The 24,163-nt window shown below is 44.0% G+C and overlaps 2 protein-coding genes and 1 long non-coding RNA gene across 9 annotated transcripts in view; 1 reads left to right on the top strand and 2 right to left on the bottom strand.

The window, feature by feature from the left end:
* Positions 1-5,105, bottom strand: part of LOC135552656 (ubiquitin carboxyl-terminal hydrolase 2-like) — a 37,279-nt gene extending 32,174 nt beyond the window's left edge. For 2 of the 5 annotated variants that reach the window (XM_064984395.1, XM_064984400.1), the window contains exons 1-2: positions 3,674-3,826; positions 2,620-2,737 (exon numbers count right to left, since the gene is read on the bottom strand). The gene's annotated coding sequence lies outside the window, so the exon portion shown is untranslated. The other 3 variants (XM_064984396.1, XM_064984397.1, XM_064984398.1) reach the window with 3 other exon arrangements.
* Positions 5,106-6,164: 1,059 nt separating this feature from the next.
* On the bottom strand, positions 6,165-22,929 carry LOC135552653 (tubulin-specific chaperone cofactor E-like protein). 3 transcript variants are annotated; one of them, XM_064984394.1, is made up of 10 exons: positions 22,852-22,929; positions 16,257-16,375; positions 15,279-15,343; positions 12,166-12,403; positions 11,837-11,976; positions 11,460-11,641; positions 10,919-11,175; positions 10,474-10,600; positions 9,603-9,719; positions 6,165-9,339 (listed from the first exon to the last, which is right to left on the bottom strand). In XM_064984394.1, exons 4-10 carry the CDS (start codon positions 12,374-12,376, stop codon positions 8,955-8,957), a joined length of 1,419 nt encoding a protein of 472 aa, XP_064840466.1. In that variant the 5' UTR covers positions 12,377-12,403; positions 15,279-15,343; positions 16,257-16,375; positions 22,852-22,929; the 3' UTR covers positions 6,165-8,954. The 3 variants fall into 3 exon arrangements, with proteins under 3 accessions (XP_064840466.1, XP_064840464.1, XP_064840465.1); XM_064984392.1 differs by having other exon boundaries at positions 12,166-12,399; XM_064984393.1 differs by having other exon boundaries at positions 12,166-12,339.
* LOC135552654 (uncharacterized) lies at positions 13,389-21,671 on the top strand. The gene is made up of 2 exons (XR_010457488.1): positions 13,389-13,630; positions 21,062-21,671. It is a non-coding gene; the product is annotated as an uncharacterized LOC135552654 (long non-coding RNA).
* Positions 22,930-24,163: the final 1,234 nt, after the last annotated feature.

Below are 24,163 nucleotides of genomic sequence, written 5' to 3'. Positions count from 1 at the left end.
ATTGTGTTGACGTCATATCTCAGCTGACAATAGCACAGCTTATTCCAAAAGCCAAGCAGGGCACATAGGAGGTTGGCATCTGGATGGTGGACAAGTTCACACTGAAGTGCAATACCCCTCATATACCAGTAGGAGTCCCTGTTCAGGAAGAAATCGTTGGACTGTGTCTTCACATTTTATTTCAATGTAAGTCTTCATTTAGGTTGATAGCATGACGTTGAAACAATTGAGTTGATTCAAACATACCATTTGACTATCAACATTGAAACAAGTTCAAATAAAATATGTCTAATCTAAAATTCAACATAATCTCACCACCCAATATAAACTGAGCGTACAAAACATTATGAACACCTGCTCTTTCCATGAAATAGACTGACCAGGTGAAAGCTATGATCCTTTATTGATGTCAATTGTTAAATCCACTTCAATCTGTGTAGCTGAAGGGGAGGAGGCAGGTTAAAGAAGGATTTTTAAGCCTTGAGACAATTGAGACATCGATTGTGTATCTGTGCCATTCTGAGTGTGAATGGAAAAGACAAAAGATTGAAGTGCCTTTGAACGGGGTATGGTAGTAGGTACCAGACGCATCAGTTTGTGTCAAGAACTGCAACGCTGCTGGGTGTTTCACACTCAACAGTTTCCAGTGTGTATCAAGAATGGTACACTACCCAAAGGACATCCAGCCATCTTGACACAACTGTGGGAAATATTGGAGTTAACATGGGCGAGCAATCCTGTGGATCGCTTTCGACACCTTGTCGAGTCCATTGCAACAGTGTACTATATATTGAATATAGGATGAAAAATATGTTTTAGGTTTCTATGTGAAATTTTCAACACAATTTCAATGTATACATAGTTCTGATAATTATGTTGAAATTATATTGATGCAACAACCTGTTAGTCAGGTTAAGTCAATATGTTTAAATGTAAGTTTTACCCTAATAACAATGTTTACAACGCTGGTTGAAATGAGATGAAAACAGTACAGTAGTTATTACATTTTTTCATATCCAATGTATTTTCTATGTTGACTCCATGTCACAATACATTGACCAATTACATTGAAACAACATTGCTTCAACCCATGTTTGCCCAGTGGCAACCTAGAAAACATGCCACATTATTATTGAAGCTTTTAATCGCCCGCAACCTGCATTGAGAATGACTGCCAGGGTAGGGTAAACTGATTATTGAGACCCCCTAAATCATATAAACTCAAACAGTAACGGGTGCAAAAAGTCAAATTCCTAACAGATTGGATAAGTTTATAAAAATTTATGTTATTTATGTTTGTGTTGCATAAGATTACTAAACCAATGAATGTACACTCAAAAATACAGGTATTGAAATAAACAACTCTTAAAATCAACCTGCAATAGAGCATGCTGGGAAATATGACAATGACGGACGTGGTTTTGAGCAAACATACATTTGTAATTTTACTCAACAAGCTTGTTCAAATTCAGCTCACTTCAAGCTGAGTTTGTTGATTCAACGTACGATCGTTAGGAAACCAGCGGCAATAGGGTTGTGAGTTTGCTAAACATTTGGGCATATAATCTAGCTGAAACAACATACCTTCCAAAGGCAAACATGAATTTGTAATTCGCCTCAACACATTTTTTTTTAGATATTCAGCTCCCGTGAGCAAAGTTTGTTGAGTGAACAAGCGTTCACACATTAGCTCCATTTTCTGTCCTTCTGAAGTGCACCCAGCTCACCGAATAACACTGATTATGCAATTGGTTAAATTAGCTTTTTTTTAACATTCTACCATACACTAAAAATTATACTCTGATATCATCCGATCAGAAGAGAGATAGGCCTACTCAGTTATAGCACAATTAACAACAACCCCTTTCTTCTGTTTGTAACTCAGATGAGAGCATTAGCTCAAAGTAACCTCAGAAAGGGCAGTATGTGTGCGTGATTGACGCTCCCAATGTCTGCTGTAAGTGACTTCGTTCCTTATTCACTGTCCTAAAGAATAGCTCAATTAGACATCATTACTATTTTAAACACCATCAATCCGTGCTCTGTGCCACTGTGTGAAATGTTGTTCTGTACTGAATACTTATAGGAAAAGGGTAAAATCAAACGTTGTCTCTTTTTAAAGAGGCAATCAGCAGTAGAAACAATAACAAAGCGTCTTCCTCGCCCCTGTTTCGGCAAAAAGCTGAGAAGTGGGGTTGGATGTAACCACTCTCAAAAAACACTCTCAAATATAGTTTTAACCGTGTTTGGAGGCTGCAGTATAAACTGTTTGTTTACATTTACTTTGTTTACAAACAAGCTTATATTTTGGGTCCTGATGGGGCATGACAGTTGAGCTGACCTCATGAGGCATTTATAAGTTATATTCTTCAAGAATCAATGGGTACATATCATTCATTTAGAAGTCCACAAATGGATGTAGCAGCTGCTGATTGCCAGTTTAAGCCTCGTGTCTGTGTGAGCGTCGGAGCCACTGCATTCTTTGAACATGTTTTTCACTCCCAAAGTACCATCAGTCCTTGAGAAAGTGCTGCCTCTCATCGTGTTTGTGAGATGCACGCTGATTGCTGACCGTGTGTATGCAGGCGTGTGCACGTGTGTTTATTCAGTTATGATCACCTGCTGTGTATAGGGCGGTGTCTCTCAGTCCACGCAGGCAGCGATGGAGTGGAGCCCGCTCATCCTAATGTATTTCACAGACCCATTCACAGTCACAGGGATCTCTCACTGATCAGACCTGTGTGGAGACAGAGACACATCAAATGACAGACACAGCCATGAGGATATTACCCGGACAAAACAATGACTACGGTAATGGATTTGCAGTCTCGCTAACATGGACTTTGTTGGATACCACTGCCATGAGGCTAGCAGATCGATGTTGAGCCATGAGAACATACATTTTCTAACATTACTGGTTTGATCATGTCCAATTATCCTCTTCAATTTACACAGAATTCAAGGAATTTAATTAAAACAACACTGCTTTATGGGAGGAGCAAAACATCCCATAACAAAACAATCTACCGGTAGCCTACAGTAGCCTAGGCTACACCTCATGCCTCCTCATCAACTGCATCACTTGACAGGCACAGAAATAGGTCCAAGTGATCATTCACTACAGGTCTCCAGTCAGCAAGTTGTCAGTATTTTAGGTTAATCTATAAAAGAAAATGTAAAAAGCATAACGACTGTCGACTATTCTTCAGTGCTTATTGTCAAATCCACAAAAAAATGATCTTCCTTGAAAATGTGGTTTCAGGAAAGAAAAAGATGTCCCCCTGCCTATTTAAAGTCCTGTTTCGGAAATACTGTACTTGTTGAAAATCTTAATAATCCAGAGCTTGCGTCCCAATATGGTCCAAACACACCATACCAACAGACCTGCGTCCCCACAACCCTGGCACAGCCAATGAAGTTCAACGAATAGGCCTAGCACAGCCAACAGACAATTACCAATGAATAAATAGGTCTCAAGATGATTTTCTGAGAAACGTTATCCCTTGTCTCTTTAACAAAACAAAATATGGGATAAGCAAAATGAAGACAAAAAAACTCCCAGTAAGCCTAGGGTTCAAACAACCAACACCACACACAATGATTGTCAGGGAAAATACCAGAAAGGTACCCCTTGTAAAAGGGAAACAACGTGTCAATTGGTGGAGAGGCTCACCAGTGGCGTATCCAGCGGACGGCCAGAGTAGGCTGCTGTATTGGAGGCTGTAGCCTCTGAGTGAAAGGAGCCAGGGAGGGATTGTATGAGCACAGCGATCCAGAATGCCAGAGATCAAGTTACAGAGATGGTAAATATAGCAGTTGCCTGTGACCTCCACAGGTCACTCAACACTCACTGGCATTACGTTTTTTTTTTATAGGCCATGAATAGGCCATGCAATGTAGGCCAGCAGCAACCACCGGGATGTGCTCTCTCTGTTATCTAAAGGTGTTTTCATTGTAAACCTACAAGGAATGGTAGTCAGTGAAATGTCCCCATAAATGTCATCCAAAAGTGGAAAAAGACTAATAAAAATATCGTTAATATCTACTAACCATGGCTAGTTTTATATTAAAAATATAAATTATACTTCTACTATAATGGGTGTATGACACCATTTGGATACAAACAGGCAGCTTTTGTCATAATTTGTGTTAGGCCTATTTTTAAAATGGGGGGTAGTTCACCTGCAATATTACAGTCTGGTTTGAAATGCATATCACATAATGGATAGTTGAAAGTGATGAAAACCCTGAGCTGACAGCTACTTCGAGTGCAGGGATGGGCGTGGGTGTACGGGGGCGAGGAAGCAGTGACATTACAGCCAGCTACTGTCAGCGCCAAATTCAATGAGAGCAAGTCTCTATGACACCGAACTACAAAGTCAGCCAGAAGTTGCTTTAAGCTTCTAAAGCAATTCATGAATGATCTCGATTCATGGTTGTGCATTTGCAGTGGATGAAGGACTAACGGTTGATACACTCGGAGCTAGCAGCTCCCCAAAATTATATACTGCAGCAGTTGGTTGGAACCTCGCACCACTCCCATGGCAGGCAAGTTGGCTAGCTAGGCTACCTTGTTAGCAGAGCGTGCACGCGAACTAGTCAGAGCGCGGCCGTTATAAAAAAAAAAGGGGGGTGGGGGGGCAGAGTTTTTTTATTTTTTATAGCTAAGCACCTGAATGTGACTCAAGACCACCGGTTTTAGCTTAGATGCATTCATATTAAGAGATGAAGCATACACATATGAAGCATACACATTTTAGATAAACTATCCGAGCGGCATCAAAGCAACTGATCAAGGTTTGCCTGCAGCTACTGGCCACTGCATTATTCACTCACCCCAGTCCGAGATCATCCCGTCTACTGTCAGTCCCGCTGGCAGAGCGTCCCCAAAGTGGTTTCTAGCTAGTCTATCGGCGTCGTTAGACCACAGTTTTGAATATCGGTATGCTGAACCGATAACATTTGACAGATTAAAATAGCTAGATACTTTTCGCCATCACTGCCTTTGCGTTTCAATAGTTTTTTTAGCTGACCAAGTAACGGACGTTTCTCTTTAACTGTGACGTTGGTTCAGCAAATAGCTGCCGTGGATTGGTTTATTCTTGTCCACGAACGTAAAACCAGAGGACCGCCTCCCACACGTTCACCTTAGTGACGGACGTAAACAGCAAGCAGACCCCCCACACTGATTCAGATCCACACACTCACATTCACATATGATCTGACATTGCTTACACAACTGGTTGCAAACAATTCTATATTTATCACAACTCCCCTTGCGTCCCGTTGAGTTCTAGACTCTGACTCCCGTCGCTTGCCTTTCCTTTTTTTGCTGTTTGTGGCCATGACCACACACGGCTGGGGAAAATAATCCAGTTAGAAAAACGACAATTCCGGAAGAGGGCAGTGTTGTGTCATAATGAGTGCCTGTTACGTCACAACAAAGCTTTTCCACAATCCATCTGGTCACATAACCACGCATTTTCATATATGTCATGGCTAAAGATAGTGGTTGACACTTCAAAATGTTTGATTTGGAATTCAGTAATACCACATAATTCACACACCCAGCACCATACAATATTTAATACATGTTTAATGCAAGAGTCAATGAGTTAAATTAAAAGGTGCATGTGTGTCCCTTGGTTACAATTCCTTTAGTTTGTTTCACAGCTACCAACGCTGATGAGAATAATTCAGTTATTTGCATTCTAGTTACTCACACTGCAGCAACCAATTGTCTTTTTTTGTAATTCAGCAGGGGGACACAGATAATTCACATAATACAAATCATACATCTACAATCTGTGTCATTGAACGTTGTATCACCTGCCCTGCCTCTTATGAAAATAATGGTTTAGAAGCCAGCATAATCTTTAACATTATTATAGCAGCACCTCTATAAGTCCCATGCCCTAAAAAAAATGTGCCACATTGATTTGGATTTATAGTGTTGCAAGGTATTTGTGCTGAAATGGGGCCATTTGTTTTGTAACTTCCACCAATGCATTGGAAAATAAAATAATGGGAAAACAATACCACAGACAGCTTCATAATAAGCCAGCCTTACAAAACAGAGGCTGATAGCAATGACTGCATAGACAAGATCAATGTCTTCCAACATCTCACAATCAAAGCAACAGTAGAATAATTGAACGCTGCACTGTAGAAAGAACACTACTGTTTATTTTTGTATGCATCTTTCTCTACACAGGTAAGTAATATGGAGTTCAGAGGAATTACATCTGTCTGCTCATTTACCATTCAAGTTGCATTCGATCATGTAAACTCATAAAGCCATCATTGAATGATCCATGTTCCATACTTATATTTATGCCACACATATATACCTTTTCTAAACATTTGCATGTACTGTCGTAAGCACATTTGTACAGCACTGTTACATCCAGGAGGCAGACAATCAGAAAACATTCTCTATACTGGTTGAACTCATGGAACACACATATATCAGGTGTTTAGCATCACGCTAATTTCGATGGAGCTAGCTGCCCAGTTTACCTAGCCTGTAATGGTTGAAATGTTCAGATTATTTTGCCACACGTAAACCCATTCCCTTCAATAAAACAGTAAGTGGTACATTACGTTAAGTATTCCTTTCTTCTTCTTCCCACATTTTACACAATGATGAGAATACACTGGGTTAGGTTGAATAAGCAGAAGGTTTCATACCTACAACACAACAGCAGGAGATATATGTACTGCTCCTGATTATTGTGGACCTGCATAATGGCTTTATAAATAATTTGCAGTTCAGGATAGGCACTGACCCACAACAACGATAAATATTTTTACTACTCCGGAGCAAATAACACATGAATGAATTCTAAAGCATTGGCTATTAAAGCCAGACAAGAGTGAGGTGGTGACATGGAATAGATCAAAGACAGGTCCTTCACACTAAAACATACCGATCCTGAACGTAACTAGTGCACCAATTCAGTGTGTGCTGACACTACGAGGGAAAGCACATCACACAAAAATAAATCCATCAAAATGTATTACACATTTTTGCACTTCAAACATGTCAAACTCTAGCAGATTTAAGTTGATAACTTGATTCAGAATCCTTCAAAATGTGCAATGTTTAAGCTGATGAAAGTGGAACAAAAACATTGCAGTAAGAACTGCACGCCCAGGAAGCAATGGTTACAGGCTCAGATGACTGTCGCGTGCCATTAGCCAATAGCGGATTCAATTTTCCTTTAAATTACTGTACTGTGCCACTCTCAATTATCACACTAAGCAGTGGTGCCTACTGCCTACACTAAAACAATACTTCAGAAACCATGGGAAGCCATTACATATAGGCCTATGGCATTATCTAAATGTACATGGAGCCACGACTCCAGATTCAAATGAATGTTTTATTCCTTTATATTTGATTACATCTTTATCCCTTTACACAGTGCCCCTCACAGTCGTAACATTCGTGCATTAAGTGTGCCTGCTAGTGCATGCTGACTCCATTAAAGCATGGGTTCACTAACCAAGGGAAGCGGTCTAGGACACATAAAAAGATTAGGCCTAATGGACCCTTACTGCGTATTACTATGCAATGGCAAAATAAATACAACAAGCAGTATAAAATATATTGCTATGGTCTAACGTTCAATCTTTTGAGAGGTCTAACTCTGCTAAGTGCATCTTCCAATACTTTACTGTCTTCCAAATCAGACAATGACATAAAACTGACAAATTCTGTCAATTCCAGGGAAACAAGCAGCGTGGAAATTGGGATTTAAAGTGGCGGTGGCCCTCAGCTGTGAAGTACCAAGCAATGCCTTAGTTCTACTGTCCCAGCTACTGACCTAGTGACCTTCGCCCCCGCGATGACAAAAATAACACCAAGCATGAGCCTCTACACGCAAGGAAAATGCGTCAACAATGCAATGAATAGTACACAAGAGTTCATACAAATCTTTGGTGAACACACAAAGCCTCTTGTCTGCAATAGACCTAAAATACTGTGGCTCTGGCACAGAAGCAAACGTGTCAATAGGTGTTCAAACGTAACCTAGACCTAACGTGTACTGACGGTCCCCGACAGTGGAAGGATCCACACGAATGCAAAAAATCCTGAACACACACTACATAAAAACATACTTCGCAAAGGACATTGTCATGCAGCACTATATGGTACATCCATTTTTTCAGCCAGAGGCATCAATAGCCTAAAAACACTACGGTACAACTGGCCAAAGAAAGCCAATTTGAAAACTCAAGGTGATTTGAGTTTGAATAAGAAGTATCCTCCAAAAATACTAATCTCACTGAACACTACTTAGAATAACTAAACCTAACTTAGAATAACCCATCAAAAACTATGGCTCGGTCTTGTGAGGAAGTGGAATGACACAGCGCAATGAAGACTTCCATTAGCTACAGTACAGTCACCCTAGTACACTCAAAACAGAGTCTGTGGCACAGCAGTATACCATATCCTTTAATCAACATCCTCTGCATACCACAGGGTATGCAAAGGGGAGATTGATTGTTTTAAAGATAAAAGATACACTGGTTGTACTCTGCAATATCTCCTGTGCTCCTCCCCTGAAGATAATACCTTTTAGGAGTGAAGGGCAGAGGTGCTACACCAATACGAAGAGGGGACTCAGTCACACAGAATATGCACACCTTTAGAGGGCAGCATACAAGACAAATTTGTTGTGATTAGTTGGTGTGTGTGTGCATGTGTGGTGCAGTGAGGTGAAACACAACAAAGCCAGTCAGAATCAGAGTCAGAGTCGCTGTTATTCCTGATAGTGTGTCCCACACTGAATGTAGAACATAGGACGGGCGAAAGGAGGGGTGCAGGGAGCTCTTCAGACAAGATTAGGATGGGGAAGGGTATAAGCATAGAAATATAATTACTAGAACTGCGCCCCTTCAAATCAATGCGCCATGATAGGTGGACCGTTCTAGTAATTCTATTTCTATGGCGGGGGAGTTAAGGTTTTGGAGTTAAGGTTTGATAGTGGTTTGGCAGTGGTGGTAGTCCCCCGGCCAGCTTTAGGCACCACCAGGAGTTCGTCCCCATCCTGGATACTGTAGGAGTGGAGGGCTCTGGTGTGGTACTTCATCTCCTCCGGCCCAAAGACACACTCCTTGTCGATGTAGTAAAGACGCATCTGATTGGCCGACAGCTGCACCACTGTCCTCAGCTGTTTCTTCAGCTCGGCCACAGTCTGGTCCAGGCGGATACTCACCTCCGCCACCTTGTCCTCGCAGTGCACCTCCACCTTGGCGTGGCAGCGGGGTCGAAGGTCGATCTCAGCCAAGGGTTCCAGCTTCCCGTATTTGGTCACCAGGCAGTGGTACCTAGAACGGCAGGTATAGACGGGTTTAGCAACACACAATCATACTAAATATACCACAGTCATCTAGACTAAGTTATTTAACATTACGGTTAGGTGAGGTTACAGTCATTATTTTTAACGAACATGAAGATTTTATTTTGAATGTGCACATTTTAATAGGCACCTGATACTACAATTAAGCCAGTAAAGTACGTGCCAAATTCTATTGAATGGATATATGCAGTCTCATTGGATCAGTTAAAGGAGTAGCATAGTGTGGTATACCTGTAAGGTAGCTCCTCCTCTGGGTAGTCGACATGGTAACGGATGAAGAACCTCTCGGAGTCCTCTCTCTCCCCATCCGTCACCACACTGCCATTGAGCGAAGATACAGAGGGCAGGCTGCGAGGATAAAGGGTGAGCTTTTCACTATCTAGAGATATATGGCACTGTTGCAGTATTGTGTGTGTGTGTGTCAACGCAATGTCACAGTGAGTACGTTTACATGCAGAGGAATAATTTGATATTAAACTGATTATGGCAGTAGGCAATAGTCATGTAAACAGCTTACTCTGTTTAGCATAATTGGCTGAAGGACAAAATCGAAGTAAGCATACACTGATAAATACACCTGTTTTTCTGACTAATCTTTCTAATTATTAGGACATATAAACAACTTAATTGGCGTTCCAGCGGTGTCTTTGATCTGCACACGTGCCAGCACCAGCAGAGTGAGTCTCCCGCATCGGAGCGAGTGAGGTGAGTTCGGAACAAATTAACGTATCCGTCTTAGAAGTAGTTTTTACATACAAAATGTACATGTCCGACCTTCGGATGAGAATTGCTTCCCAAAAACAACATGGTTGCTGTGGTAGAATGTTTATTTCGATTGGCGATGTTCTGCACTGATCAGAGTCCCATCAGGCAGCCTGATTTCAAATGTGTCCATGGAAACAGGGTTGTTAGGGAAATTGTTATTTCCAGCAAAGCATGTAAACATTATTATTCAAACTACTATATTCATCTGACATTCCACAATTCTCACATTATTGTGTGCATGTAACCGTACTCAGATAAAAATGAGATCTTTCCACTATTTGTGTGTTGAGGTCTGTGTGGTTGCCTCACTCAGCCAGTAGCTCCCAGAGAAACTTACTGTGATACCATGAGGCTCCGACGCTCTGTGTTGGTATAGGTCTGCAGTAAGGGAATTCCCTGAAGCCTCACATCTTCCAGTTTAGGAAACTGGTTCAGCTTCTCTATGTCCTCCCATCGGTTAAGAGCTGGCACACACAGAGACGCATAGGTGACCACACACCCACGCACATACACCTTATTAAACACATTTCCATAAACAGTCAAACAGAATGATCTTTACATTTGTGCCCCGGCTCTGACACTAGCTAGCTAGCTAGGTATCTATCTAGCTAGCTAGCTAGCTAGATAGATAGATAGATAGATAGATAGATAGATAGATAGATAGATACCACAGAGAAAGTAGAGGGGTGTTAGCGATCAGGATGTTGGGTAAACTTCAAATATCAATCTCAAGAACTGAAAGGAGTCCAAGGACAGTTTCCAGTGAAGGCTCTGGTTGATACCTGAGTTGTGCAGATTGATGCTGCGTAGGTTGGGGAAGAGGCGTCGCAGCATTTCTTCGGAGTCCTGAATGGAGCTCAGGTTGCAGTTGGACATGACCAGAGTTTCCAAGCCGGGGAACATAGGGCCAATCTTGCGCACCTCGGCCCAGTCCTGCAGGTTGTTGTCAGTGATGTGCAGCAGGCGCAGTGTGGGGCAGGGCACAGTAGAGGCTGACACGGTGGTGTACTCATTAAGGCACAGGAACAGCTCTTCCAGCCTGGCGGGCAGGGCAGGGAGCAACACAAGGCTCAGTATAGAGACCATTAACTTTTCTTAATGCTTCTACTGTAATGTACTGTTAGCTGCCTGAAACCTGGACCTCATAACAGATGACCACTCACTACTCTCTCCAATCCACAATACTCGAGAAGGACACAAAATCCCTCTCACTGGCTTGGGAAAACACATTTCTCTCTCTTGAGAAGTGAACAATCAGAAGTTGACTTTGATTTTTTTTTTAAAAGGTGTTCAATAGCAGTGTAGCATCAAGGTTGATCTTACTCAGGCATCTCCCGTGTTAGTACGAGCACCGTGTTCCAGGACACTTGAGTGTTGTTGAGGACCAGGCGTCGGACTCGGGCAAAGGCCTTAGCACCGCTAGGCTCCAAGACAACCTCACTTAGCGGGTTGGAGCTCAGGTTGAGGAAGTCCAGATTGGGGATGTTTGACACAATCTTACTGATCTGAAAGGAGTGGCTTCAAACTTAGTGTGACATCCTCAATATAATGATTCATGCATACATGTAAATAGCTACAAGGATATGGGTGAGATTGCATACTGGTAGAGGAATTCTTGTACAAAGTTACTATGAAATGTACCCAATTCTTGTACTCAATGTTTCCCATCTTGGCAGAGTACCCTAGTTGAGTCTACCCACCTCATGCCAGTCCTGGAGCTTGTTGTGGGACAAGTCAAGCTCCATCACGTGGGCACAGAAGGCTGCGATCTCTCTCTGCTCTCCCGCATGGCTGATTCCACAGCCAGCCAGGACGAGCACACTGGGGAGGTTCAAACGATCTGGAGAGAGAGAGCAGAATAACTTGAGGAAACCAGGCCTATCTATACCACCGCTCAATCATCAAAATCCTCATCATCATCCTAACTGAGCTGCTGAAGAGGAAGGAACCTACTCAGGGATGCCAATGGCATTTTTAAAACAGGGTTCAAATGGGTAAAACTGTGGATGGATCATATCGAAGACCTCACCTTTCATGGGTGAGCCTTGTGGGAGAATTGGCACTACCACCACGCCCATGCCGGGCCCTCGGCGGTACGGGAAGTTCTCCGGGCTGTACTTCTCGCTGAGAACCTGCATGAAGGTGCGGCCCTCCTCCTCGGGTGGATCCACGGCCCCACTTTCCCACATCCCGTCTGGGTCGGCTGGGTCGCCGAAGTGGTAAAAGAGCCAAACACTCATAGAGGTTAGCTTGGCAGGGTCAGCTGGCTGAGACAATAGTGGAAGTCATTCACCTTCACGCCCACATCCAATCCCTCGGAGGGGCTCGGCCATCACTGACATTAGCCTGACCTGTTTCCCCTTCTAAACAGTTATGGTCATACAGTGCATTCTGAAAGTATTCAGACCTCTTGACTTTTTCCACATTTTGTTACGTTATAGCCTTATTCTAAAATGAATTGAATTGTTGTTTTTCATCAATATACACACAATACCCCATAATGACAAAGCAAAAACAGGTTTAGACATTGTATTATATTAAAAATTCAAAACTGAAATATCACATTTATATAAGTAGTTAGACCCTTTACTGAGTACTTTGTTGAAGCACCTTCGGCAGAGATTACAGCCTCGAGTCTTCTTGGCTATCATACTACAAGCTTGGCACACCTGTATTTGGGGAGTTTCTCCCATTCTTCTCTGCAGATCCTCTCAAGCTCTGTCAGGTTGGATGGGGAGCATCGCTGCACAGCTATTTTCAGGTGTCTCCAGAGATTTTCGATCCGGTTCAAGTCCGGGCTCTGGCTGGGCCACTCAAGGACATTCAAAGACTTGTTCAGAAGCCATCCATGCACTGTCTTGGCTTTGTGCTTAGGGTCGTTGTCCTGTTGGAAGGTGAACCTTCACCCCAGTCTGAGGTCCTGAGTGCTCTGGAGCAGGTTTTCATTAAGGATCTCTCTGTACTTTGCTCTGTTCATCTTTCCCTCGATCCTGACTAGTCTCCCAGTCCCTGCCACTGAAAAACATCCCCACAGCATGGTGCTGCCACCACCATGCTTCAACGTAGGAATGGTGCAAGGTTTCCTCCAAACGTGACATTTGGCATTCAGGCCAAATAGTTCAATCTTGGTTTCATCAGGCCCGAGAATCTTGTTTCTCATGGTCTGAGAGTTAGGTGCCAAACTCCAAGTGGGCTGTCATGTGCCTTTTACTGAGGAGTGGCTTCCGTCTGGCCACTCCTCACAATCCTGTCTCGGAGCACTACGGACAATTCCTTCGACCTCATGGCTTGGTTTTTTTTCTGACATGCACTGTCAGCTGTGGGACCTTATATAGACAGGTGTGTGCCTTTCCAAATCATGTTCAATCAATTGAATTTACCACAGGTGGACTCCAATCAAGTTTTAGAAACATCTCAAGGATGATCAATGGAAACAGGATGCACCTGAGCTCAATTTCAAGTCCCGTAGCAAAGGGTCTGAATACTTATGTAATGTAAGGTATTTCTGTTGTTTACATTTAAACATTTGCAAACATTTCTAAAAACCTGTTTTCGCTTTGTCATTATGGGGTATTGTGTGTAGATTGATGACGGAAAAAAATGATATAATACATTTAAGAATAGCGGTTTCTATACTTTCCAAATGCACTTTACAATACATACCAGTCTTCACTGAAAAGTATACTATTCACATACGACACATTCCATTTTCAGCTGCAGTATTTCAATCAGGCATGTTAACAGATTAGATCAACTCGATTATGGGGTGGCAGGTAGCCTAGTGGTTAGAGTGTTGGGCCAGTAACCGAAAGGTTGCTGGATAGAATCCCTGAGTTGACAAGGTAAAAATCTGTCATTCTGGCCTTGAACAAGGCAGTTAACCCACTGTATCCCTGTAGGCTGTCATTGTAAATAAGAATTTGTTCTTAACCGACTTGCCTAGCTAAATAAAGGTTCGATTTTTATTTATTTTTTAAAACAGTTACTATTTTACATGGTCAGTCAGTTGATACTGCTTGATATAAATGCCTTGGACACAAAACAGACAGAGCATAATTATTGGTATTTGAATATGTATTTCCCTTTAAGAGGGAAAAGGAGCCTCAGTGATAATACTAAAGAAGGGAGTGACGGAGGGAGTCGTCTGTCCTAAAGTCCTTATCAGTAAAACGCAGTGAGACTTTGCCATTTAAACTTTAAAGCCCTCTGAACGCCTGAGGAAAGGGTAGGCCTCTCCCGGTGATTCTCTTTTTATGTACTCGAGACCAAAAATTAATGAATTGAAAAAGTGGATAGACTTCTGCTCTTTGGCCATAATATTTCATGTTTAACCAACTGAGCAGGCAAAGTTTGACATAATCTGGAAACACTGATGACATCATCTGGTGTGCATCATGTGATTTTAAACAACTATGACCAGGCAAATGTTAGTAGTGTTTGACTACAAAACATAAAAAATGTCATTTTCAAATATGTTGATAATGGGGTGGTGCTGGAGATGATGAATGAGGTTGTCAAGTGGTGAAATTTCGACAACAAAAAAAGATTAAAAAAAGAACGATATTCAACTGTGAAAAAAACAAAACACATTTTTGAACGCCTCTCAGGTTGCCCTAGATAAACCATCATCTGCTGCTGGCTACGTAAATAATGTTGAGGTTTTACTGAAATGAAAGTTATAGTATCAAATTAAAGTACTTCACCGGCAGGTGTAGGTCACAGTAAACACTTTCCCACTTTTGCTTATTTATTTCAACTCCTGTTGTATACTCTTTGTTTCTAAGTCCGTGTTTATGGTCGTCACTGCGTGTAAATGTTTTATGTTCCACAGTGTCATGTTGATAAGTACAAGAGAACGGCAATGAAATGCTATAGAAATATTCTCTATGATGACGTGTTCTTAAACAGTGGAATTTTCCTATATATCTGTTATATTACAACAACCATAAAAGGAAATGATAGATTACAGTATCCATAATATACTTATCATTGTACAAAACTGACACGTTGTTATTACTAGGCTATTGACTAATATGATTAAAATTATGTCCTTAACATACATGAGTGTGAGGAAAACAATAGGTAGTATAAAGTACAATGACAATACAGGAACAAGTGTGCTCTGTAGGCTAAGTGTCTTACCTCCAGCAATGTTCCTCTCCACCAATCCACTATCACAGCTCATTGTGGGTTTCTGCAGAGAAGGCCTGTCAGAGGAACACAGTTTTTGGAATTAAGGACAAGTCATGTGCTGGTGGGACGGACTTGCAAGTAAAATTACTATAAAAGGAAGTACAAATCTCTCTTACTCCCATAGTTTGACTCTAGATGGATAAACCTGCTTTGGCATGGACAGTGCCATTGAGTGCTTACACCATTTTAAAGTAGTCAACTGGGTGGGACTTCATATGGGTTAAGGAAGGATCACGATTGTATCCAAACATTCCATAACTGTAGGCGGCAGTAAATCCCTAAACTTTGGTTTCACACCTGTGCATTCAAAACACACTCTAGGTGGCAGTATGCCCCCTTTCAGTTGTTTTTGCCAAAATGGACTACTTCAAAATAGAGATGCCTCAGTGGAACCAAAGATATTTATAACTAACCCAAAATCAAATTTCCAATGGGAGCAAATTAAGCATAGTGGGCAGAACAAGCAAGGAGGTGGGCAGAGCCAAGCACAAGCTAGAGAGATCCTAGTGACGCATTCAATCATGTATTTGCATAATTCAATTAGGGAACACCTCCTTTGAACACTGTGCAATAACTCAATTTGCCATTGCACTCCTTGTAAACAATGACTTTTTTTTAATTAAAGGGTCAAGTCTACAAAGCTTAGTGCACTCTGTTCACAACAGATTCTAGTTTAGGTGAACTTTAAACTGTATTGAGATTGGGCTTTTCTTCAATGAGAAAATCAGCAGAATGTCGGCCCGGTTCCATCTCGGTCCATGCTCTCCCACTGCCGACCACTGGGCTTCCTGTCCTCACCCATTTTTGATTGATACAGCTGATTAAATATCTGGCTCCTTGATCTCTGTGATGGCGCTGCCTGTGCGCACACAGACGCCATAATGGGACATTTATAAAGATGATATCTCTATCAGTCTCAATGCTTACTCCATAGTGGCTGGCTGGACAGGGGAAGAGAGGCTGAGCCCTCCTCCTTCAGACTTCTCTCCAGTGAGCGGCTGCTAGTTGAACAGGAGGGACACGCAGGCACCACGTGAGAGTAGACACTGGAATCAAAACAAACCATATGTCACGATCGTCGTAGTGAGGAGACCAAAGCGCAGCGTGATGTGAATACATATTTTTTAATGAAAGACGAAAAAACACAAAGTACACTAAACAAACAAAATAACAAAATAACAAACAAAATAACAAACAAAATAACAAACAAAATAACAAAATGACCGTGACCTCTATCAAAACTGAGTGCAAACATGCAACATCACATAGAAATAGACAATAACCCACAAAATACCCAAAGAAGATGGCTGCCTAAATATGGTTCCCAATTAGAGACAATGAAAAACAGCTGCCTCTAATTGAGAACCAATCTAGGCAACCATAGACATACATAAACACCTAGATAGTAAACGACCCCATAAACCTACAAAACCCCTAGACAGTACAAAAACACATTCATCACCCATGTCACACCCTGACCTAACCAAAACAATAAAGAAAACAAAGAATACTAAGGTCAGGGCGTGACACCATATGCAGTTAGGCATGATATTCAAATGACATTAAAGAAATCTACATAAATATATATGCATTGTTGACTTGTTAAAGCATAACTTTGAGGAGCAGGTCAAATAAATATCTGCATGAAAAGGAATTCAGATGGTAAACTGGCCTAGGCCTACTAACTATATTAGTTTGAGTAGGTTATAGCCTAGTTCAGGGATCATCACCCAAACTCTGCCCGCCGGCCGATTTGTTATTGGGCGGATGGTCAAGGGACCGGAACATCATTACAAATCATTTGTAGACTGCAAATTGACAGAAACAATCCCAAACAGATATAATATTTGACTAATGTCACGACTCCCACCGAAGGAGGCTCCTCTTCCTGTTCGGGCGGCGCTCGGCGGTCGTCGTCACCGGTCTACTAGCTGCCACCGATCCCTTTTCCCTTTTCTATTGGTTTTGTCTTATTGGTTACACCTGTTTCTTGTTTAGGTTTTTAGTTGGGCTATTTAAGCCGGTAAGGCCCGTATGCTCTTTGTGCGGGCTTATTTTTCCCTCTGTGTTTGTGTGTGGTAGTGCCTTTTTTTTCTTTTTTTCTCCGGACTGGTTAGGTTTATGTGCGCCCTGTATTGGCGTGTACTATTTTCTCTTTCCCGGAGATTAAAGCATTGTTCTGTACCTTCTGCGCCTGACTCCGCACCCACTACGCCTAAGTGCGTCACAGAAGCCTGCACCATCGAATGGAGTCAGCAGGAGCAGCGGCCACCCCCCTTCCATCGATGGAGGAGCGCGTCCTCCATCATACGTCCATCCTCTATCAAATTGGGTCAGCGATGGAGCAGATGATGGAGCGAATGGACCGATGGGAGAGGAGTGGTCTCCCCACCTCCAGCTCCTCCGACGAGTCACCCCAATCCTCCGGCGGCACCCGACTCCAGCGCACTACGTCTTGCGCCCCCGAGGGAGTACGATGGAGCGGCAGCTGGGTCCCAGGGGTTTTTACTCCAGCTCGAGTTGTACTTGGCTACCATGAGGCAGACTCCCTCGGGCGAGGAGAGTGTGAACGTCCTTGTCTCCTGCCTGACGGGCCGAGCCCTGGAGTGGGCCAACGCTGTTTGGAATGGTCCAGACTCAGCGAGGGATCACTATCCAGAGTTCACCCGCCGTTTCCGGGCCGTGAGGAGGCTCCTCCCGCACCAGCTGTGGTCGGAAAGGACACACTTCCGACCGGTGCTGGAGGAGCCCGTCTGGGAGTCGAGAGGGCAGGCAGAACACTTCTCGGTCACCCCATGTGAGTCAGCATCAAACTCACCCAGAGCCCCCTGTTGGTCACATGTTTGTATTTTTTTCTTCTTGAATTTTCTCCCTCTCTCCAGCATAAGGCGCTAGTCGATTCAGGCGCAGCTGGGAACTTTATGGATCGCGGACTCGCCCGTAAGCTGGGGATTCCGCTGGTGCCGATAGATCCACCCTTCCCCGTGCACTCCTTAGATAGCCAACCGTTAGGGTCAGGGCTGGCCAGGGAGGCCACGGTTCCACTGGACATGGTAACGCAGGGCGATCATAGGGAGCAGATTAGTCTGTTCCTTATCGATTCTCCTGCGTTTCCAGTGGTGCTGGGGGTTCCCTGGCTGGCCAGTCACAATCCCAGGATTTTGTGGAAACAGGGGGTTCTCCAGGGGTGGTCAGAGGAGTGTTCAGGTAGGTGTATGGGAGTTTCCATCGGTGCCACGTCGGTGGAGAGTCCAGACCAGGTTTCCACTGTGCGCATTCCCTCTGAGTATGCTGATTTGGCTATCGCCTTCTGTAAGAAGAGGGCGACCAAATTACCACCTCATCGACAGGGGGATTGTGCGATAAACCTCCAGGTAAACGCTGTGCTTCCCAGGAGTCACGTGTACCCATTGTCACAGGAGACGTTGGCTATGAAGACCTATGTCACGGAATCCCTGGGACAGGGGAACATTCGGCCCTCCACGTCACCCGTCTTCTCGAGTTTCTTTTTTTGTGAAAAAAGGAGGGCGGTCTGCATCCATGCATTGATTATCGAGGTCTCAATTCCATCCCAGTGGGGTTTAGTTACCCGCTACCTTTCATCGCTACAGCGGTGGAATCATTTCACGGAGCACGTTTTTTCACGAAACTGGACCTCAGAAGTATAATCTGGTGCGTATTCGGGAGGGAGGTGAGTGGAAAACCGTGTTTAGTACCACATCTGGCCATTATGAGTACCTTGTCATGACGTATGGGTTAAAGAATGCTCCAGCCGTCTTTTAATCCTTTGTAGACGAAATTCTCAGGGACCTGCACGGGCAGGGCGTGGTGGTATATATCGATGATATCCTGATCAATTCCGCCACACGCGCCGTGCTTGTGTCTCTGGTGAGCAAGGTGCTTGGTCGACTGCTGGAGCATGACCTATACGTTAAGGCTGAGAAGTGTGTGTTCTCCAAACGAACCGTCTCCTTCCTGGGTTATCGCATTTCTACCTTGGGGGTGGTGATGGAGTGTGACTGCGTTAAGGCCGTGCGTAATTGGCCGACTCCAACCACGGTAAAGGAGGTGCAGCGGTTTTTAGGGTTTGCCAATTACTACAGGAGGTTTATCCGGGGTTTTGGCCAGGTGGCGGCTCCCATTACCTCACTGCTGAAGTGGGGGCAGGTGTATGGGAGTTTCCATCGGTGCCACGGGTGACGTGGAGGGCCGAATGTTCCCCTGTCCCAGAGATTCCGTGACATAGGTCTTCATAGCCAACGTCTCCTGTGACAATGGGTACACGTGACTCCTGGGAAGCACAGCGTTTACCTGGAGGTTTATCACACAATCCCCCTGTCACAGAGCCTTCAGTCGGTTGAAGGCGCTGTTCACTGATGCTCCCGTGTTGGTGCACCCGGACCACACTTAAGCGTTCATAGTGGAGGTGGACGCGTCCGAGGCTGGAGCCATGCTATCACAGCGCTCGGGTACACCACCGAAGCTCCGCCCCTGCACTTTCTTTTCGAAGAAGCTCGGTCCGGTGGAGCGAAACTATGATGTGGGGGACCGGGAGTTGTTAGCTGTGGTAAAGGCCCTGAAGGTGTGGAGACACTGGCTTGAGGGGGCTAAGCACCCTTTCCTCATCTGGACTGACCACAGTAATCTGGAGAATATCGGTCAGCGAGGAGACTGAATCCGTGTCAGGCAAGGTGGGCTATGTTTTTCACCAGATTTAGGTTTAGGATCTCGTACAGACCAGGTTCCCTGAACACGAAGGCTGACGCGCTGTTCCGTCTCTATGACACGGAGGATCGGCCCATCGATTCTACTCCCATCCTTCCAGCTTCTAAACTGGTGGCACTGGTGGTATGGGAGGTAGACACGGACATTGAGCCGGCATTACGGTTGGAACCAGCGCATCCACAGTGTCCTACAGGTCGTAAGTACGCGCCGCTTGGTGTTCGAGATCAATTGATTCGGGGGCTCACACACTACCCTCTTCGGGTCATCCTGGTGTGGCGAGGACAGTTGTCCTGCCGTCTCCTCCTGTTGCCCGGTCTCCCTACGGCCCTACAGACTGCGGAGGCCCTATTTACCCACTTCTTCCGGCACTACAAGGTGCTGGAGGACATCGTCTCTGATCAGGGTCCCCAGTTCACATCCCGAGTGTGGAGGGCGTTTATGGAGCGTTTTGGGGGTCTCGGTCAGCTTGACCTCTGGTTATCACCCCGAGAGTAATGGGCAGGTGGAGAGAGTGAACCAGGAGGTGGGTAGGTTTCTGCGCTCGTTTTGCCAGGACCGACCAGGAGAATGGGCGAGGTACGTCCCATGGGCGGAGTTGGCCCAGAACTCACTCCGCCACTCCTCCACGAACGTGTCACCATTTCAATGCGTGTTGGGCTACCAGCCGGTCCTAGCACCGTGGCATCAGAGTCAGACCAAGGCTCCTGCGGGGGAGGAATGGGTGCAGCTTTCAGGAGACCTGGAGGGCCGTCCAGGAATCCCTCAAGCAAGCCGGTGGATGGCAGAAGAGGAGCGATGACCGCCACTGCAGTGAGGCCCCCGTGTTCGCACCGGGGGACAGGGTCTGGCTCTCGACCCGAAACCTGCCCCTCCGCTTTCCCTGCTGGAAGCTGGGGCCGCAGTGTATGGGGCCCTTCAATGTCCTGAGGAGGATAAACGAGGTGTGTTATTGATTACAACTCCCTTCCTATTGTCGTATTAACCCCTCGTTTCATGTCTCTCCTCAGGCCGGTGGAAGCTGGTCCCCTGCAGGAAGGTGAGGTGCCAGAGATCCCTCCGCCCTCTCTGGACATCGAGGGGTGGAGTGAGGGGCCTGCAGTACCTCGTGAACTGGGAAGGGTACGGTCCGGAGGAGAGGTGCTGGGTACCGGTGGGGGACATCTTGGATCTGTCACTGTTGAGGGATTTCCATCGCCTCCATCCGGATCACCCTGCGCCTCGCCCTCCGGGTCGCCCTCGAGGCCGGTGTCGGCGCGCGGCTCCTGTCAGGGTGGGGTACTGTCACGACTCCCACCGAAGGTGGCTCCTCTTCCTGTTCGGGCAGCGGTCGTCGTCACCGGTCTACTAGCTGCCAGTTAGAATGCTTCTTACTCAGTTGTAGGCATACTGTATGTTATTGTCAGGTACTACTTTGTGCTGAAGCACTACGTTAGCCAGTTTACATCCCTTTTCTGTTGGTTTTGTCTTACACCTGTTTACACCTGTCTTACACCTGGTTACACCAGTTTTGTTTTTCTCCGGACTGGTTAGGTCCTGGTTTTGGGCCGGTCATTAATGTGCGCCCTGTATTAGCGTGTACTATTTTCTCTGTTCCGGAGATTAAAGCATTGTTCTGTACCTTCTGCCTCCTGCGCCTGACTCCGCACCCACTACGCCGAAGTGCGTCACAACTAAAACATAATCGTTTCAAACCTTGCATACAATCACATGCTGTATCTCTCTATTATGCGTGGCAATACTTTGGAACAGATTTACAAAATTAAAATCACTCTGGGCTGATTTGCTGGTACTTTCAGTCTTTTATGTCCAACATTGAAAAAAATTGTTGGACATTTTGCACAGAAAAATTGAGGGGCCAAATAAAATGACCAGCGGGCCACCAATTGGGAAACCTGGCCTCGGTGATGTCACTGACATTTGATCATGTTTTATGAATAGCTTGGCTCTGAATATCAAGTGGCACATAAACTCTCCATAATATGGTGCTGTTAGCTTCAGAATAGAGGGAATAGAAGGACCAAATTACATATCTGAACCTCTGTTAAAAAGCTATGGTCATAAAATAGGTTGGGAGAATAGTTAGTCTGGTCTCAGATCTGTTTGTGCTATTGCCAATTACATTTCTGTCATTGTCAAGCCAAACATTATGTTTGTGCAATCCATGCCAAATACCTGTCACTCATTCTGTGAGAATAGCTATCTAGCTAATATTTTGCTCAAATTAATTATTTTATATACTAGCTAGTACTACAGTACAGCAAATGTACATAATGAGTACTGCAGAGAGCTAGCTAATAATATGCCAATCATACCAGGGACAATTACGTGCAAATGGACTCGAGCACGAAAAAGAACACGAAACAAGAACCGTGAACGGAAAACGCTACGTTAGAAAATAAAGATGTCAAGCGTGAACGTGTTTTATAGCTAGGATAAACGTCGAGGATGTTTACAACGTTATTTCATAAACGTTACACATAATCATTCTGTACAATTTGACTGTAGCTTTCATCTGCTAGTTATCTGCAGGATCAGTGGTTTGCAATCTGACAATTTATCACGATTACACTAGTACGATTAGCAAACTAGATCAGCTAACCAAAACGTTACATTGCATCTTCTCCTCTACGAATGGTCAGACTGGTCCAGACTCCACACTCAGCATCATTGAATGACCCAATGTAAAGACAATGCATCAACATGACACAAATACTATTGTCATAATACGATTGCATTAGCTAGATATAATCCAAAAGCAATTGACATACATGTAATATTTTCGCATTTCCAAACTCACCTTTATTGACCTACTCTGTGTAAATGTCTTGTTGTTGATCCAGCTGTCATTGCCCCCCCCTCTCATCCCGGAAATGACGTGGCTTAATGAAACGTCTGGATATTTTCCTTAGATCGTGGATGCGCAGCTTTGAACAGTATACTATGTCTTTGAATGCATAATTGGTAATAATAACCCATTTACAGTCAGGTAATGCTACTATAGCTGACGAGATTTAACACTGGTAATGATGGAAAGGCTTGACAATCAGTTTGCTGACGAAATATGTTGCATCTATGTCTGCTACAAATGTGTTCAGATATATACTTCCTTCTCTTCTTGCTGTTGCATACAAATACAAATTATGAATTAAGTTTGATGACTTTGACTGGGCAAAAGCTAGTACATTCACTTGTTCATGACAAGTGTGACTGAAATTCCCCTGACTGGCAATCACCTTGTCCTGTCCTGCACCGCACTCTCCTGGTAGAGAAGCTTGTTGTTTTGGTTCAATCCGAAGAGGCGCTGTCTCTACTGTCACTGGACTGGCGCCATCTGTACTGAACATCCTAGCCTAGTTTCATACTAGACGTAACATAGTAAATGTATATTCGCGGCACTCAAATTAGTATATTAGTTTTGATACTGTATGTTATTTTTGGTATGGTTAAATAAGGCAGATGGCTACTTGAGGTAAAAATTGAAAGGAGGATGGTTGGTCGGGGTGGATGTATAACGCAAACGTCTAGCAACCTAAAGGGTGCATGTTCAAATTTGACCAACTTTTCAACTCTTTAATACTTTTTAGCTACTTTACACCTACTTAACATGTTAGCTAACCCTTCCCCTAACTATTCGTAACATATTGTAGGTTTTGCAAATTCGTAACATTTTTAACTTTAGCAAAATCGTAACATATACGAATTGTAATTTGTAACATATCATACGAAATGGATGATGAAATTCCACAAATTACTACACCCCATGTGAAACGTAGCATATCGTACTAAATGGAGTGTCTCGGATTTATGTAAAGAATAATACAAAATGCTCTGAGGGAAGATTGAACACCCTGGTGGAGTAGAAGAGAGCCAGGGCCTGGAGGGCCACCACTGTGTACTAAACACACTGCAGGCTCAAATGGTTGCTGTTGATTTTGTTTTCGTTAAGGGAAATTCATGTTGTTACCTTACATGAAAGTGTAACAGAAAAGCTTCTTGGGGAAAAAACGACTACAGGAAGTTTTCTCCATACTGAGTGGTGTACATTTGGCTCAACTAAACATTTGATTTTGCCACCTAGTTGGACAACAGGAAAGCTCTGTTTACTGAAA

Source organism: Oncorhynchus masou, chromosome 13 (assembly GCF_036934945.1).
Source record: "Oncorhynchus masou masou isolate Uvic2021 chromosome 13, UVic_Omas_1.1, whole genome shotgun sequence".
Taxonomy (NCBI): Eukaryota; Metazoa; Chordata; class Actinopteri; order Salmoniformes; family Salmonidae; genus Oncorhynchus; species Oncorhynchus masou.
The sequence above is the reverse complement of the archived record's forward strand: the minus strand, read 5'-3'. Positions and strand labels throughout refer to the sequence as shown.

What these genes read in the sequence shown, in the direction of transcription:
- LOC135552653 (XM_064984392.1), bottom strand. An exon ending in GGAGAGGAACATTGCTGGAG is followed by an intron (nt 12,400 to 15,278) that starts GTAAGACACTTA and finishes TGTCTCAGCCAG; the next exon opens with CTGACCCTGCCAAGCTAACC. An exon ending in GAGGAGGAGCTACCTTACAG is followed by an intron (nt 9,340 to 9,602) that starts GTATACCACACT and finishes CTGCCGTTCTAG; the next exon opens with GTACCACTGCCTGGTGACCA.